The 15,971-nt window shown below is 40.4% G+C and overlaps 1 protein-coding gene across 3 annotated transcripts in view; it reads left to right on the forward strand.

Annotated features, from left to right (window-relative positions):
* The window catches only part of AHR (aryl hydrocarbon receptor), a 77,389-nt gene that overhangs the window by 49,539 nt on the left and 11,879 nt on the right, over positions 1 to 15,971 (forward strand). For all 3 annotated transcript variants that reach the window (XM_072153796.1, XM_072153795.1, XM_072153797.1), the window contains exons 4-6: positions 4,318 to 4,407; positions 10,509 to 10,629; positions 14,971 to 15,098. In XM_072153796.1, coding sequence (XP_072009897.1) covers positions 4,318 to 4,407; positions 10,509 to 10,629; positions 14,971 to 15,098 — 339 coding nt within the window. The remainder of the gene's footprint in view (positions 1 to 4,317; positions 4,408 to 10,508; positions 10,630 to 14,970; positions 15,099 to 15,971) is intronic.

Genomic DNA, 15,971 nt, shown 5'->3' on the forward strand with positions numbered 1-15,971 from the left:
AATCTTGAGCATCTGTTGTTCTTCTCTAGTAATTTAAGGAATGTGTCGCTTTAACTTGGCTCCATGGATATTTAGTTATGAAGTGACTGTATTCTTAATTGATGAAAAACATGTTGGACACAGTTAATAAGGCGTGAACATTTGTTGCACTTGGAGTCCTTTTTCCCGTGCATGAAGGTTCCACTTAATGAGCTTAAAGCTGCAGTGATCCACATCCTTCTCCCTAACTAATAGATTGGCAGTGCTGGAAATGTCCATTGTTTATGGCATATGTTAAAGGGCGGGACACCAGGAGGGACCGTGAAGGTAAAAGTAAATGTTTATTTTTTTTAACCAGTCCCCTCTCGGCCAATAGGTTTCTTTTTTATGCTCTTGGACAACCCTTTTAACTGAAATTGTATGGGGGCTGGGGGGAGGGGTGTTTGATATTCGGTAATGGCTCACATTGTGTAGAAATCTAAATTAGGCCTATACTATACCCAGAGATGTATGTATTGATGCACTTTTTTTAAAAAAAAGTCTTATTAAAAAGTGCCTGTTTTATAGTACAAAATCCCAGCACTGCAAGACCCTCCAATCTTCTGTACTGGATATTGGGAGAATCTCTTACAATCCCATAGAGGGCAGAGCCTCCGCACTGCTTTCTCCCTCTCCCAGAGTCCCAGCATGAGAAATACTACAGCACCAGGAGCGATTTCAGAAGTGTGGGACTGACCACAAGTGTCCTCCATCATTGTGTGTGTGTGTGTATGTCTTTGTAGTAGTGATGATTGTTCTTGTCAGATAATGGATATAGCAGAGCTGCTTATGATTGTAGCAGTGATGTGTGAGAGAATGGGCCACATTTACGAAGGGTCCGCGGACCGCAATTCTCCCGGGTTTCCCGAATAGTTCCTTTTTGCCCCGAATTGGCCCCGGTTTTTGGTTCACGCGATCGGATTGTGGCGCATCGGTGCCGGCTTGCATGTGACACAAATCGACTGATTCGGACAAACTGCGGAATTTAAAAACGAAATTGTGTCGCAAGATCAAGCACTTACATGCACCAAGAAGAAGAAGGTGAACTCCGGCGGACCTCAGCGGGGAAGCGATGGATGCAGGAAATTGGACGCGTGACCTTAGGGAATCGCGGCAGACCCAAATCCTAATCGGAAAATGCACAGCGGGGATCGGGACGGGTAAGGAAATGTGCCCCAATGTGTGTAGCAGGGCTGCATGTGTGTGAGGGGATGGATGTAGCAGGACTGTATTTTGAGCATATCTATGTAGCAGAATTGTGCTTGTGTTTGACCACCAATGAATTTTGAATTGGTGTCATGTATATTTTTCCTTCTTTTTGGATGACTAAATCTGGGGTGCATCTTTATAGTAAGATGTGTCTTCTAGTCTGAAAAATATCGTACATCGGAAGAACCTGAGACCATTTTAATGATCACTTCTAGGTGGCTGGATGGGGGTCATGGGATAAAATGAAATCTACTTTCTTACCCCATGTCTCCCATTTTCAGGGTTTAGACCTCTGACATGGTGTTGACTTCCAGCTGGGCCAATGGGTCATTTCAGCAGTCAGAGCAGGGACATCATAGGCTTTTCGTCCAGAAGGCCAGGCTACAAGAGCTAGAAGCTGGAGGACGATAAACACTCGTCTACCCATGGAATATATGTACAATACAACAGAAAAACCTGAAACATGTCTTGGTATATTTAACTTTTAACCAGAGATATCAATGTTTTATGCACTTTTTCTTTTTTTAAGATGGGGGGCATCATGGCAAAAAGCATTTTAGCCTCATCACCCGGCCCTACATACAGAATCAAGTCCATTAAGTAGTTAAGTTTCAAAATTGATTCAAAGAATGGTTCGCCCTTCCCATTGCGCAGTAACCAGTTATCATAATGACGATTAATCTAATTCACCACATACAGACTCCGATTCACATTACTTTACAAAAAGTTTTCTGCACTCGTTGCCATCTTGTTGAAGTAGGGTAAGTAGGCTACCAATGGCTTTAAACCTAATCTGTCAGATTTGCTTGAATGTTTTTGAAATTGAAGGAGAAAATGTATTAAGTCCTTTATTCTTTCATTTTCTTTTTGCCTTCTTGTTTCGGCATCTGAAAGACGTAACAGCGATTCCCATATTTGTTGTTGTACACAATGTACACCCATTTACAGACTAATTGTAGATTATGTTTTCTGCTTTTGTATGAAGAAGAAATTGGATCATGAAACGGCTTCATTTATTTTGGCTTTTGTTAATTCCTTTTACTGGAAGTTGATCTGTACAGCTCGGTGTGCTGCCAATTTTTGCATGTTTTGTTTGTTATCAACGAGGCATAGGCCGTGTTGATTGTACGAGTAGATAAATGCACTTTCCGTGACTTATCAGTAAAGGAGCCGTTTTGTCTGCAAACTTGCTGAGAGGCGGTCCTGTCCAAATCAGGGTTTCACTTTTTAAGCAAATTACTTTGCTGTGATCACTTTACCCAATACAGGCCGTCCCCTACTTAAGAGCACCTGGCTTACAGATAACCCCTAGTTACAAACGGACCTCTGGATTTTGGTAATTTACTGTACTTTAGTCCCAGGTTAAAATAAACAGCTATAACAGTTATCACAGGTGTCTGTAATGAAGCTTTCGTGTTAATATTGATTCTTATTACAACCCAACATTTTTAAAACCCAATTGTCACAGAGACCAAAAAATTTTTTGCCTGGGGTTATAATTATACAGTATAGAGTTCCGAGTTACATACAAATTCAACTTAAAGGAAACCTACCATTTCAAATGGTAGGTTTAAGCTGTAAACACCGAGCACCAGCTCAGGGTGAGCTGGTGCCGGTGCTTAGTTTCGTTAGTGTTAAAACCGCGGTATCGCGGTTTTAACACTTTTTAAACTTTATAGCATAAACTGCTTCGGCGCTGCGTGCGCACGATTGCGTGCGCGCCGAAGCGGCTTCTGCTATAAAGTTTAAAAAGTGTTAAAACCGCGATACCGCGGTTTTAACACTAACGAAACTAAGCACCGGCACCAGCTCACCCTGAGCTGGTGCTCGGTGTTTACAGCTTAAACCTACCATTTGAAATGGTAGGTTTCCTTTAAGAACAAACCTGTAAAATTTTGTACGTAACCCGGGGACTGCCTGTATTCAGACTTCACATTGAAAAATGTCAATTTTTAAACATAAGTATACATGCTATAAAAAGTATACATGCTGTATATTCTTTCATTTTTGTGGCCCTGCCATTAATATCATATCATGATATCATATCTTACATATCTATCTATATTATATCTCAAAATCTGTCTCTATATTTGGGACCAATGAGCATTCATCATTTGAACAAATAAAACATTTTTCCGTGGTGTCTGAAATGTTTTGCCATTTCGTTACAGGCGCACGGCATCTCCACCATGACGGCTTCTGCCAGCCTGGCACACGCCCACCCTTCTCCTGTTTCAGCACCTGCTACAGCGCTGGGACAGGGAACAGGTGGGCATGCCAGGCTGCCGGAAGTTGTTGGGGCAGAGGTGTTGTGTACCTGTAAACAAACGGGCATGGCAGCAACAGACAACGACACAGGAGACCGGGGTGCCACGGCAGGTAAGTATAAGTTTACTATTTCACAGACCCTCCCCGCCCACAAGTAAAGTTTTTATTAATGTCGGAGAGCCTCTTCCAAAAATTTTTTTTAATGCATTATAGAGAGAGACGACTAGTTTGAACATTGTGTAATTTGTAGGGTGGCATTGCCAGATATCCAAAAGTAGAACTGTTAGGGGGAAACAGGTGTGATTTCTAGAATTGAAGCCCAAAACATACTTAAAAACTAGAGGTGAGCTGACCCGAACTTCCTGTTTCGGTGAGCCCCGTGCGGCCAAGACATATTGTCGGATTGACCGCTGATCAGCCAATCCAGCAAATCAACACCCCTACCTACTAGCCATAGCTGTGATTGGCCAAGGGGACACCTTGAGTGATTGGGTGGAAGCAGATCTATGTGGGAGTGAATGAATGTAGCAGATCTGTATGTGTTCGTGGGATTTTTAATGTGGGTGTCCAATTTTTTTTTTTCTTTGTATGACTACATTTGGGGTTTGTCTTTTTAGAGTTCCAAAAATTTGGTTATTGAAGGTATGCTACAGTTTGGGAGCATTTGATTTGGTTCCAAGGAGATTTTGATAGAATTTTTTTGTTTAGCAATAATAAAAAATACTATATTAAACTGTGCTTTATTTTGTGTTTTTAATTACTAACACTGCTGTATGACTTGTAGTAAATGTGATTTTACTGTATTTCATCTTTCTCTTGCAGGCGCTTAATGGATTTGTGTTGGTGGTGGCCTCAGATGGACTTGTCTTTTATGCATCATCCACCATTCAAGATTACCTTGGATTTCAGCAAGTATGTGTCCTTTAACTATAGAATAAGTACTAATGGGAAAAGCTGACGTTTTATTTATTTTTTGTTTTAACACTAACACATTTGCGTCTTATTTATCACAGATAATTTTGCCTTAGACTTCCAGGTACAGATAGTTGAGTAGTTTTACATAAGATATCAGAACATCTAAATATTTGTTTTAGATTACATTGAATGTACTACATTATAATCAGGTTTGTGTACATTTTAAAAGTTTAGTCTCAGTTTTTCCCCATGTATATTTTATATCCTGTTGAATCCTGCCATGTGACTTGCACTCGGTTCACACCTGAATCGGGGTTTTCCAATACACTGTGTGTTAGGATAGTATAATAGAGACTTAAAAATGGAAGGTCTACTGTTCACCTTCCCATCGGACTAGGGACACAGTTCTGCATACAGAAAGGTAAACTTTTCTTTTGAAAGAGGCAGGTTTATTATAAAAAACTCTCACTGTGTACACTATTCTCTATGGGACATTGGGGAGCCAGAATTTTTTTTTCCTGATGACAGGCTAGACACTGGGTGCTGGTTACTGATTGTGTGCATTTCCATGGAAATTCCTAAGCAATTGGGCTGAGGCCCGCCCTGGGGCACTTGCACTGCATTTGGAAATGCGACCATGTGTGACCACATCCTTATGGTCATGTTTCTATGGCTTTTTATTTACAAAATTGTTATTCAGTGCTCACCATTGAAATTCCCGTTTCCTTGCATCACCCTCTTAGACCATATAGAAAGGGATTGTTCATTAAAGTTATTATGATATAATCTACAATGCGAAAATTTCATTCTACACGCCTGTGAGAGCAGGGTTCACATCTTGAAAAATCCACCAATTCTGTCCTATTTTTAGTATTTCCTCTGCTGTGTTTGCAGATCTGGGAAGACGGGGTTAAAAATGCTCCCTGCCCAGTTACTCTTCCGGCTGCAAGGTCCAAGCCTTGAAAAAAGTTGCGTGTAAAGTTCTAATTAAATACTATGACTTTGATTGCTTTGGTATTTCCTCAGTATCAGCTGGCACAGACGAAGCTTTCACGAGCCAAGTCAAACAGATTTTTTTCGAGGTTTTGTTTCTATTATATAAAAGCGGTTTCAGAAGAGCTATAGGGATTCAGATGTTTATACTATGTGAGGAGCACTACTTGCTGTGAGCACTAGGTTGGAAGCAAGTTAAATTTTAAAAAAATCAAAAATTCGAACACGAATGATATTTCCTTGACTTTAGTCTGATACAGTGTACTATTACACTGCAAAGACGATTATTGCCCACCAATAAATACATACATTTTTTTATTGTTGTAAGAGGGCAGAAAATATTATATACAAGCAGTTCCCTGAGTACAGGATAAGACAAAAAATTTTTGTCCTCTATTACAGGTAGATTTTCATAAAATAGTTTTGCCATAAGAATAAGGATTGACAATAAAGCGGACAAGATAGTTATTCATTGCAGTTTTGGACTAAAGTTCAGTAAATAACCAGCATCCAGAAAGCTTCACCAGAGGTCACAGTGGGCAGAGAGGTCTGACTGTAACTAGGAGTCTGTAATTCAAGTGACCTTAAGTTGACGACTACCTGTATAACCATGATATAACAACCACCTTTGTTTAGGTGCCATTGCTCCATTCCTGCTCCTCTGGTTTCCACTGTAACAGTAACTGCTGCAGCCAATCCCTGAATGAATAGTGTAGTGTGTGATGGGAGCAGCAGTGCTGGAGACTAGGGTCACTTGATAGGTGAAAATGGGTTATTTTACTTTTTGCTATTTCCTCCCCATTTTTTCACATCCTCTTTTTATAGTTGTTTAAACCCTTTCCACATTTAGAAGTTCCTGAACCTCCTGATGTGAAGAGGGCTTACATGCTGAGACCTCTTCATACTCACCGGGTGTTAGCTGTATAATGCAGCAAACACCTGTCACTAACTCCCACGGACGGTGCTGGCACCGATCACGGTTGTCAACCATTTAAATGCCGCCAGCATAGGTGTTTTGAGCAGCGTGTCCCCTGTCAAAAAAAATGGCAAAAGAAGCTAAAAAAAATAGTGTAACCTGCCAGAGGGGTAACACATCTGCATGTAAGCGTGACTGGTATACAATCCTTGATCCTGGTGGTAGATGTCTTTTAAGTATTGCTGCGTCCCAAAATGCCTGATTTATTTCTGGTAGTAAACCCCATAACAGAAAATAACGCCCAAATTTCAGAATTTCAGGAACCGTTACTGATTTAATGAGCCATTCACAGTTTCACCTATCCCGGAAAAAGGGCCTAACTTGCTGATCAGTGGGGGTCTCGGTGCTGAGACCCCCACCGTAAGCAAAAACAAGGGGTCCGTAGGATCATCATCAATTAATGGAGCAGATGGCTTAGCATGACCGTTCCGCTCCATTAATCTCTATGGAGCTGACAGAGATCGGTCAGCGCGACGCTCGGCAATTCCCATCCGCTCCATAGAGATTAATGGAGCAGAGTGGTCAAGCACAGCCGTCTGCTCCATTAATCTGATGGAGCAAGGAGGAGTTCAACGAACCCCTCCTTTTCATGATCTGTGGGGGTCTCCGCACTGAGACTATCCTGTGGATAGGGCCTAAGTTTCCTTTGTGGGGAAAAAACCTTTTAAGTCTTGCAAATTGGCAATCAAAGAGAAAATAATTTTTCTTATAACTATTCTCTTTTGTTAGTTAATATTTATCCATTTGGAAATAAAATATTTCATCTAGGCTTTGGACAGGATAGGTTGGCTCACCCTGGTTGTTACTGTAAAGTTCATTTTTGCTCTATTTTAATGTTGCCGTCTTCTCCTTTCAAGTTAACCCAAGACTGAGCTGCTTCCAATAAAGTTTTATGTCCAAATATTAGCTCACGCTAAATAAACCACCAAATAAAAGTTCACTGCCGGTGCTCGCTTGGTTCCATATGTTTGCTCAGTGTTCTGCATTTGCAGCTTCCAATATTAATAATATGTTATGTCTACATGAAACGCCCCCAAACATGCAGCGATATGTGGCGCACATTGTGAGAGACAGTTTTGTGGAGCTTCACATGATTTGTTACGAGCTATTTACAACACGACTGCTAATGAAAAATGGCTGTACAGAATGGCTGCTTTATATAAAGGTAATACTGCTATAGCGGGGAAGACGGGAATTTCATCTCATTGGCAAACATCTACAAGTCCAGCATCGAATTTTTCCACTTTGGATAGGGGGCAGTGTATACCCAGAAAGGCTTTTTTTTTTTATTTTTTTTTTTAAATGTAATATGTTACATAAATTCCTTTTTACCACAATGTTGCTCAAGTCTCATGCAAGCAACTGTGCAATTTTTGGGTAGCAAGCAATGGGCCATGTACCATTGCTTGTGGACCACTTCACGTTGGAAGTTGAGCAGTGCTCACGCCATTGATATCCATAGGAAATTACTTCTTGATAATTTGTCTTGCGACTTCCCTGCATGTTCACGCTTCGGTGAGGCATGGGGCATGCAGCGCGGTGTGAATGTGCACATTAGTAGTCTATGGTGCCGTGAATTATTTCCAGCCATGGTTGCAAAACTTTCTGAAAAAGCTATATTGCAATGCTGTTTTGTTTGCTTACCTTTTTTTTGTTATTTTTTTACATTTTTATAAATGTTATACACGGCAGGTAGTTCACTGCTGCCATAGACATGCTTTGCACATGGGCACGGTGAGCACACATTTGTCATTTGTCTCCCCACACCTTTGTCTGAGCCAAGAGCAGGTCCTTTACCAGCCCGGAATACGGTGCAGCCGCTCAGCTTTCCTATGGAAACGGGTGGGGGTGAGCAGCACTCGGCCCCTTCTTATACCAGCTGGCTTCCAGCTCACGGCACACGTCTGGTCATGTGAACATGTGCATGAAGCCTGACATGGTACGTGAGATTAAATAAATACTAAGGTACTTCAAGTCCAATCCAGCTCTATAGTTGTCAGTGAAAATGCCTTCTTGGCTTTCGGATAGGGCTGTCAAGTTAAATTCCATGACCAACACTGCGTCCCAGAAATCCGGTTTCCATAACTTCTTATTTATTTCCTTTCATGCCCCTCATGAACTTGTACTTGGCATCAAGCATCATGACTGTAGTAGAGTTTTCCATCACGGTAAAGAATCCACTTACGACAATGGGGAATTGGTCTTTCCTTTATCTCTAGAAGATGTTGTTGTCCTACATGTGCACTGCCTTGATTGGCAAAGTCTCTGTTGGGAGAACTCTTACTTCCTGACTATAGTTAATCTATACATGTGTAAGTATTCCCAGGGCAGTTTTATATTCAACATGCCTTTTGAATACGAAATGCCTTTGGATACTCCCTCCAGTTGTGTCGGGGGTCCCCACATTGCACAATTTTTATAACTGAGTAGTAAAGAAGAGCACAGGAAAAGTCCGCCGTCACTATGTATTGGACTATATTACAGCGGCAAGTGTCCCCATATATTGGCATTTTTGTACAGATTGTGCAAGTCTTTGTTCTCACAAAAACCTACAAGGTTTAGTAGAAGGAGTAATAGTGTATGTATAAGTATTGGCAATCTACCATAAGAAGATTGTAAACAAGTAACCACCGATATTGACTTTAGTGCCGAATATGATTGTGTCTGAAAAGCTAGAAGTGTAGTAAACACTCAGGCTACAACAAAAGTCACAAATATCTTCTATCCAGCAATATTGTGTCACCAAAATACTGAAATTGGGAATAGCTTCTAGCAGTTACTTTATGTGGAAAGTAGGAACATCAATGAGTGAACACGGAGCAGATGAGAGGCTGTACCTGGTTCCAGGTATGTAATATATGTGATCCTCCTCATGGCAGCCATGGTTTGGATTGACTATGGCAACTCTTGAGTTTGACCACATCTGGTACCAGATCATTCATTTGCTTGAACCATGGATTTCAACCCCGTCTACAAGCGAGGTAGAGTTTGATGTTCTTTTCTACTATATTCACTCCCTATGAACAGTAACCTACACTTCAGCAGAACATCTTTTTAAAGGATTGTACAGGTGGTCCCCTACTTAAGAACACCTGACTTACAAACGGACCTCTGGATGTTGGTGATTTACTGTACTTTATCCTTAGGCTACAATAAACAGCTATAACAGTTATCACAGGTGTCTGTAATAAAGCTTTATTGTTATTCCTGGTTCTTATGAGAATCCAACATTTTTAAAATCCAATTGTCACCAAGAACAAGAACAAACCTATAGACCCTATCTTGTATGTAACCCGGGGACTGCCTGTACTTTGTTTGTTTCTTTTCTTCCCAAGATGCAGTTCTCTGGAATTGCATCAGAGCTTAATTTATGATCTGCAGGTCCCTCGTGCAGGCAGCCCATGGACAAGATTAGTGCAGTTTCTTTGCCTTAGCCGCCCCCCTTCCCCACCCCCCAACACAAACGCCAAAAATTGTGTAAAACCCCTCTCAACTTTGTGCTGCCATATTATGAAACTGCATAGCTGTTTTTTTTTTTTTTTTTTTTTTTGTTTTGTAAATGAGTCATATCTATAATGGGGGGAGATTTATCATCAAGTTTCTGAGGTAAAATTGTGTTCTAGTTGCCCATGGAAACCAACCAGAGCTCAGCTTTAGTGTTATAAACAGGTGTGGAAAAATTAAAGCAGAGCTCTGATTGGTTGCCATAGACAACTAGAACAGTTCTGCTCCAAGAGACACATGATAAATCTACCTGGACATGTTGCTGGGTTGCTGGTTGTACAGCCACCATAGGGTAGTGATGTTGAGGCAGATATTATAATAATTTCAATGCGCTGTCAAGAGGACTCTACGTAGGATGTAACTCATAACAGTTCTGGTTCTGGTTGATGGACTATGCGTTTCTGGAACATTTTCCTCCATTCCTCAGGTCCAAATTTAGTAGCACAACAAAGGCTTGGTACATATGTGACCCACTTGACTCCATATCTGACGTGAACTCTTCTTGCCCCCATACACTGCAGTGATCTCATTATGTCCAGTATGACAACTGCCCATTATCTGTCTAGATTGGAGAACAAACTATAAAATAATGTGTTTGGTTTTTTTTCTGTTTTTTTTTTACCAGTCTGATGTGATTCACCAAAGTGTTTTTGAGCTGATCCATACAGAAGATCGGCCTGAATTTCAGCGTCAGCTGCACTGGGCGTTAGACCCTGCTCAACCTTCAGAAACGCAGAGGTCTTCAGGTACAGTATTTTCCACACTTTCTGTCTGTGTATGGGATATAATTCTTATGTAGCTATACATGTTGTTGGAATCCATGTACTAATAGGAGATCTCGGTGCTCAAGTATATACAATAAGCAGAGCATAGCTAGGCATTAAGTCACTAAGGATGAAGCAAAATACCGTAATTATGTGTATTCTGTAGCTTTATGACAGCCGCTGAAAGTCTACATGCTAATTGTAGGTAATTACATGTAACACAAGCCCCTCCCTGTATGTAAGCTCTTAATTATTTAATTAGACTCTTGCATAGAATGACCTCATATGGGCAGTTTAGGGGTTGTTGTTTTCTGCCTATTTCTCCTGAGGGATGTGTGTGGAACGAGACAAAACCATAGAAGATGTAAAGACCAAATTAAAGGGACAAGCACCCAGTAAATGCAAATGAATGGTAAACATGAATGTTTTGTATGTTCCTTAAGCAGTGTTCAGGAATATTGAAAAGATAAATTTTGTTTGCTGATCACTCAGGGGCGGTGCTTGGTGCTTCAGGCGGAGCCTAGGATTATTTGCATTATTTGCCTCCTGGGAGACACAAAGAAAATATATAAATGGCTTTAATATGAGCGAATCGTATTCACAATTATGTTTTGGCACAGAAAATGTTGAAGGCTTGTAAAATAACTTTGAAAATGCACACAAAATCGACTTGAGCAAATTCTTAAAGGGGGTGTTTGGAGGTTGAAAAACATGGCTGCTTTCTTAAACAGTGCCACACCGAACCATGGCTTGTGTCGGTACTGCAGGTGGGCAGCATAGAAATGAATGCAGCTTCAATAACGGGACAAACCATGGTTAGATGTGGCACTGTTTTTGGAAGAAAGCTGCCATGTTATTCAGCCTCTGGACAACCCCTTTAAGTATTCCTGTATGACCAGCTTGGATTTATCTTCCTAGAACAGGTTGTTGATGTGTCTTGGCTTATACTGATGCTCCATTTGTTTAGTCTGCCGCAGCTTTAGTATACAGTCACAGATTTGCTTCACCTCTCACTCCTGCTGTGCTTAATGTTGAACACGTGTTCAGTTTCTGAAGTTACCACTAGAAGTCTGTAAGTTGGTCGTATTTTCATGAAAACCCCAGCTTTTACAGGTCAGAGAAGCCGATGTAGCAATGTAATATTAGATGCATTTAACACATGTGGTCAAATAGTATGTACCGTTGCCGTATGGTGGCCAAAGAGAACCTGTCACTAGCTTATACCCCAGTAAATAACCAACCCCCTCAACTAGGGTACTAAATATCCATTGTAGAAAATCCTCTTTTATGTGAAATGGTATTGTAGTATTTGGTAAGTGAAAGGGAGTCTGATTTCTCCTAAAACCTATATTAAAATAAACAAAATTATAAACATGTTTGGTATTGAAGTGTCCCAAAAGTCCTGATGTTTCAAAATATAAAAACTGTTATTCCCAACTTTGAACCCTCTTATAAAAAAAAAAAAAAAAATCACCCAATTATCCAAAACACAATGGGGCTCATTTACTAAGGGTCTGAATCGCGTGATTATGTTGGGTGTCCCAACGATTTACGCCGAATTATGCTGGGATTTTGGCGCACACGATCGGATTGCGACGGAAATTGGGGACGTGGCCGTCGGAAAACCTGACAGATTCAGAAAAACCGCGGTATTAAAAAAAAAAAAAAAGTGTCGCTTGACACGCACTTACCTGCACCAAGAAATAGGTGAACTCCAGCGGACCTAGGCACAGCAGCGACACCTAGTGGACATCGGGCACACGGACCTTAGTGAATCCCGGCTGGACCTGAATCCGCGTCGGAGAACCCGCCGCTCCATCACGACTGGAGCGGGTAAGTAAATCTGCCCCAATTTTTTTGCTGTTTTGCAATCCCAAAAAAATGTACTAAAAAGTGATCAAAAGGTCATACAGTCCTCAAAATGGTAGCAATGCAAACGTTCGCTCGTCCTGAAAAAAAAAAACACAAGTCACAGTGAAGTAAGATTAAAAATGTATTAAAACACAATAAATCTCTATAAGTTTAGTATGTTTTTCACCAATTTTATCGCATTTGGAATATTTTTTTCCTGCTTCCCAGGATGCAGCGTGAAATAATAAATACCACTACTACTTACACAATAAATAAGCCCTCACACAGCTTTGTGCACGGAAACGTTAAAGTTTTTGAATTGGGGAGTGAAAGGGGTTAAGAATCGGTAGGCTGAACCTGCAGAAATCATTGCTGATGTTTATGCATGTCGGCTACATTGAACAGGTCATGAGAAACCCAACCCCCCAGATAATTGTTCCTATGGCCCTGTGCATGACCCCTTAGGTACGGTGATATCTGCAGTGGAGACTCATTTTGGGGCTTTCCATGTGTACACACCTGTTATCTACTTGTCTGTGGAAAGTTTGAGAGCGGCCTTGTGTTTCTCATTGATCGGTAAAGGTCGCAGACAGTAACGTGACTACGTGACTTTATTAATTTGTTTTTAAAGGGATAAATATTTTTACAGGGTGGTGAATGTTTGTAATGTCTGAATTGAATGGAGAATTACACTGGCCATTTTTTAAAAATGTATATTAAAAATGTATAAATGGTTGAGAACATGTAGTGAATATTTATTCTCAGAGAAACTATTTAGTTCATAAAGTACATTTTTAGGAAATCTTTTAGGTGGCAGTGATTTTTTTTTTTTTTTCTTTCTGGTTAACGATAGAATTTTGTTTTGTTTTTTTCAAAACAGTTTTTTTGTTTTTTAAATCTTTATTGTAACAGAAAAATGGAATGTACAGTGTAAGAAAATTGTTAGTCTGAACATTACAGGCAGTCCCCGGGTTACGTACAAGATAGGGTCTGGAGGTTTTTTCTTAAGTTGAATTTGTATGTAAGTCGAAACTGTATATTTTATAAGTGTAGATCCAGACAAAAAAAATTTTGTTCCCAGTAACAATTGGAGTTTAAACATTTTTTGCGGTAATGGGACCAAGGATTATCAATAAAGCTTCATTACAGACACTTTACAGCTGATTATTGCAGCCTGGGACTATAGTAAAGCATTCAGAAAGCTTCACCAGAGGTCAGAGGGGTCTGTCTGTAACTATGGGTTGTCTGTAAGTCGGGTGTCCTTAAGCAGGGGACTGCCTGTATATGATACAAACCAAACTTTCCAATTATTTGGGGGGATGGGGGAAGGGGATTGGGACAGAATGCTGCTTGTTTTGTGATCTTTCTGCTTTTCTAATGATATTTCCAGTGATTTAAATATAGGCCATCAGCCCCTCACAATAAAGAGCCAAAAAGTTTCCCAATCGGATAGGCCCCCAATTTTTGTCTCTTTTTATGCCCTAATAAGATTTACTGCAGTCGAGGGGTGTGAATACTTGGACAGTTTATTCTACTAGGACATAGTAACATGTGACTCTAGTTGGTGTATATGTAGCCCAAACCGAAATAATATACAGGAGTCCATCATGGTACTAGATGGTCAGGGTCACGTGTGTTAATGTTTATGAACACTCTTAAAAGGAAATCTACCATCAAAATCCATGATGACAAAGTAGGGACACTTATCCATAGATCCAGGCACCGTGACTATGGTAATCTTACATGTTATCCAAGGCCTCCTTCCTTCTAAAACTTTTAAATCTATACTTATGAGCCTCAAAGGCGTCTGGGGATTTTGCCAGGGCCCCTCCGTGCTGAAGATTCACAGGCTGTTACATTGTCTCCACCTTACCCCTCCCTCTGCCTGATGTAATCTCTCAGCAGCAGAAGTTGTAGCACATGGTGCGAGGGGAGCAGTGCTACTTGCACACTGTAACAGCCTGTGAATATGCAGCACGGATGAGCTCTGGTAACACCCACAGGAGCCTCTTTGGCTCATTTGCAAAGTTTTAAAAGTTGATTTTAGAAGGAAAGAGGCCATAAATAAGAATATTCCCACAGTCACAGTGCCTGGATCTATGAGTAAATGTCCATGGTTTATCATGCTGGATTTTGATGGTAGATTATTCTTGAAATCTTGACCTGTGGCCACTGTATCGCTTGTGGTTGTGGCCATCGCATTATTAGTCACACATTTCGAGAAGCCCCACAAAAAAAGTTTGAGAAGTTCCTCTGTGTTGAGGATAGCTCCTTTGTATTAGTATTAGCTTTTAGGGGGCTTCTCCCATTAAAGAACCTAAATTGATGGGTCCCATTAATGGTCAGTGGGGTCCATCATTTAATAAACCGGACACTTTTTCAGAAGAATGTATCAGCCCGTCAAATGTGGATGAAATTTTTGTAAATGTTAAATCCTATTTATTTATTGAACTTTTTCACCTTTCTCTACAGATGGCAATGAATTTAGTATGGTAACCTGCTACAAGCCCGAACAACTTCCTCCTGAGAATTCATCTTTTATGGAAAGAAATTTTGTTTGCCGATTGAGATGCCTCTTGGATAACTCTTCTGGGTTTCTGGTATGTATGTCCCAAGCCCGGCAAACTATTGTACAGAATGTCAGCCGGAAGCTGTAATATATTCTATGCAGATCAGCATCAACAACACAACTATCCTGAAACCTGGAACCTGTCATTTTATTGATTTATATATTAAATATATAATATATATAAATGGGTAGAAGCCCAATCTTTATAAAAGCCTAAGTAGCACTAGTTCACTTTTCCATTTCCTGTTGTATAAATATATTATTTTTATTTTTTTTTTTACTGTAAATTTTTAATTTTGTATTGTACACACAATAAACTGGATGTATGAGATCGCAAATATGCAAAAAACCAGTAGAGTTCAGTACCGTTCAGCAATGGAGTAAGAGGATGAGACCTTTGTGTACAACAAAATGTGAAAAATTTTATTCAAACAATACAAGTCAAAACAGGTTAAGAGATTAAAACTGAGTCACAAAATAAAACCCTGACGGTAGCATCATATAGGGAGGAAGATGCTACATACCTGAATCATACAGTACAAAGTGCATGTACAGCTCCCAGCTCAGTGTTTCCAGTCTCCATTTATTGTGAATTGGGAGATTTTGCACATATGTGGCAACTTATGTATTGTCAGCAGGTGCAAAATGCGGCTTACAGACCACCAACTTTTGAGATGGGTACGAGCCCTGAAAAGCACCAGATTTAGGCCACCTGCACCCCTTGTACTGAGCTGCAGACAAGAAGTGCTAGCATTATATGTTGGTATAATGCATGGACTCCCCTTCTGTACAAGGTGTGACATGCGGGTGTGCAGGAGGCCTTACCCATAATGCATCCCATGCGATTTCTTGTGGCCCGCGTAGAGATGGATGGTAACTCACATCTCCATATTCATTGCAAGCT

The sequence above is a fragment of the Engystomops pustulosus genome, chromosome 5 (assembly GCF_040894005.1).
Source record: "Engystomops pustulosus chromosome 5, aEngPut4.maternal, whole genome shotgun sequence".
NCBI classification, from domain to species: Eukaryota; Metazoa; Chordata; class Amphibia; order Anura; family Leptodactylidae; genus Engystomops; species Engystomops pustulosus.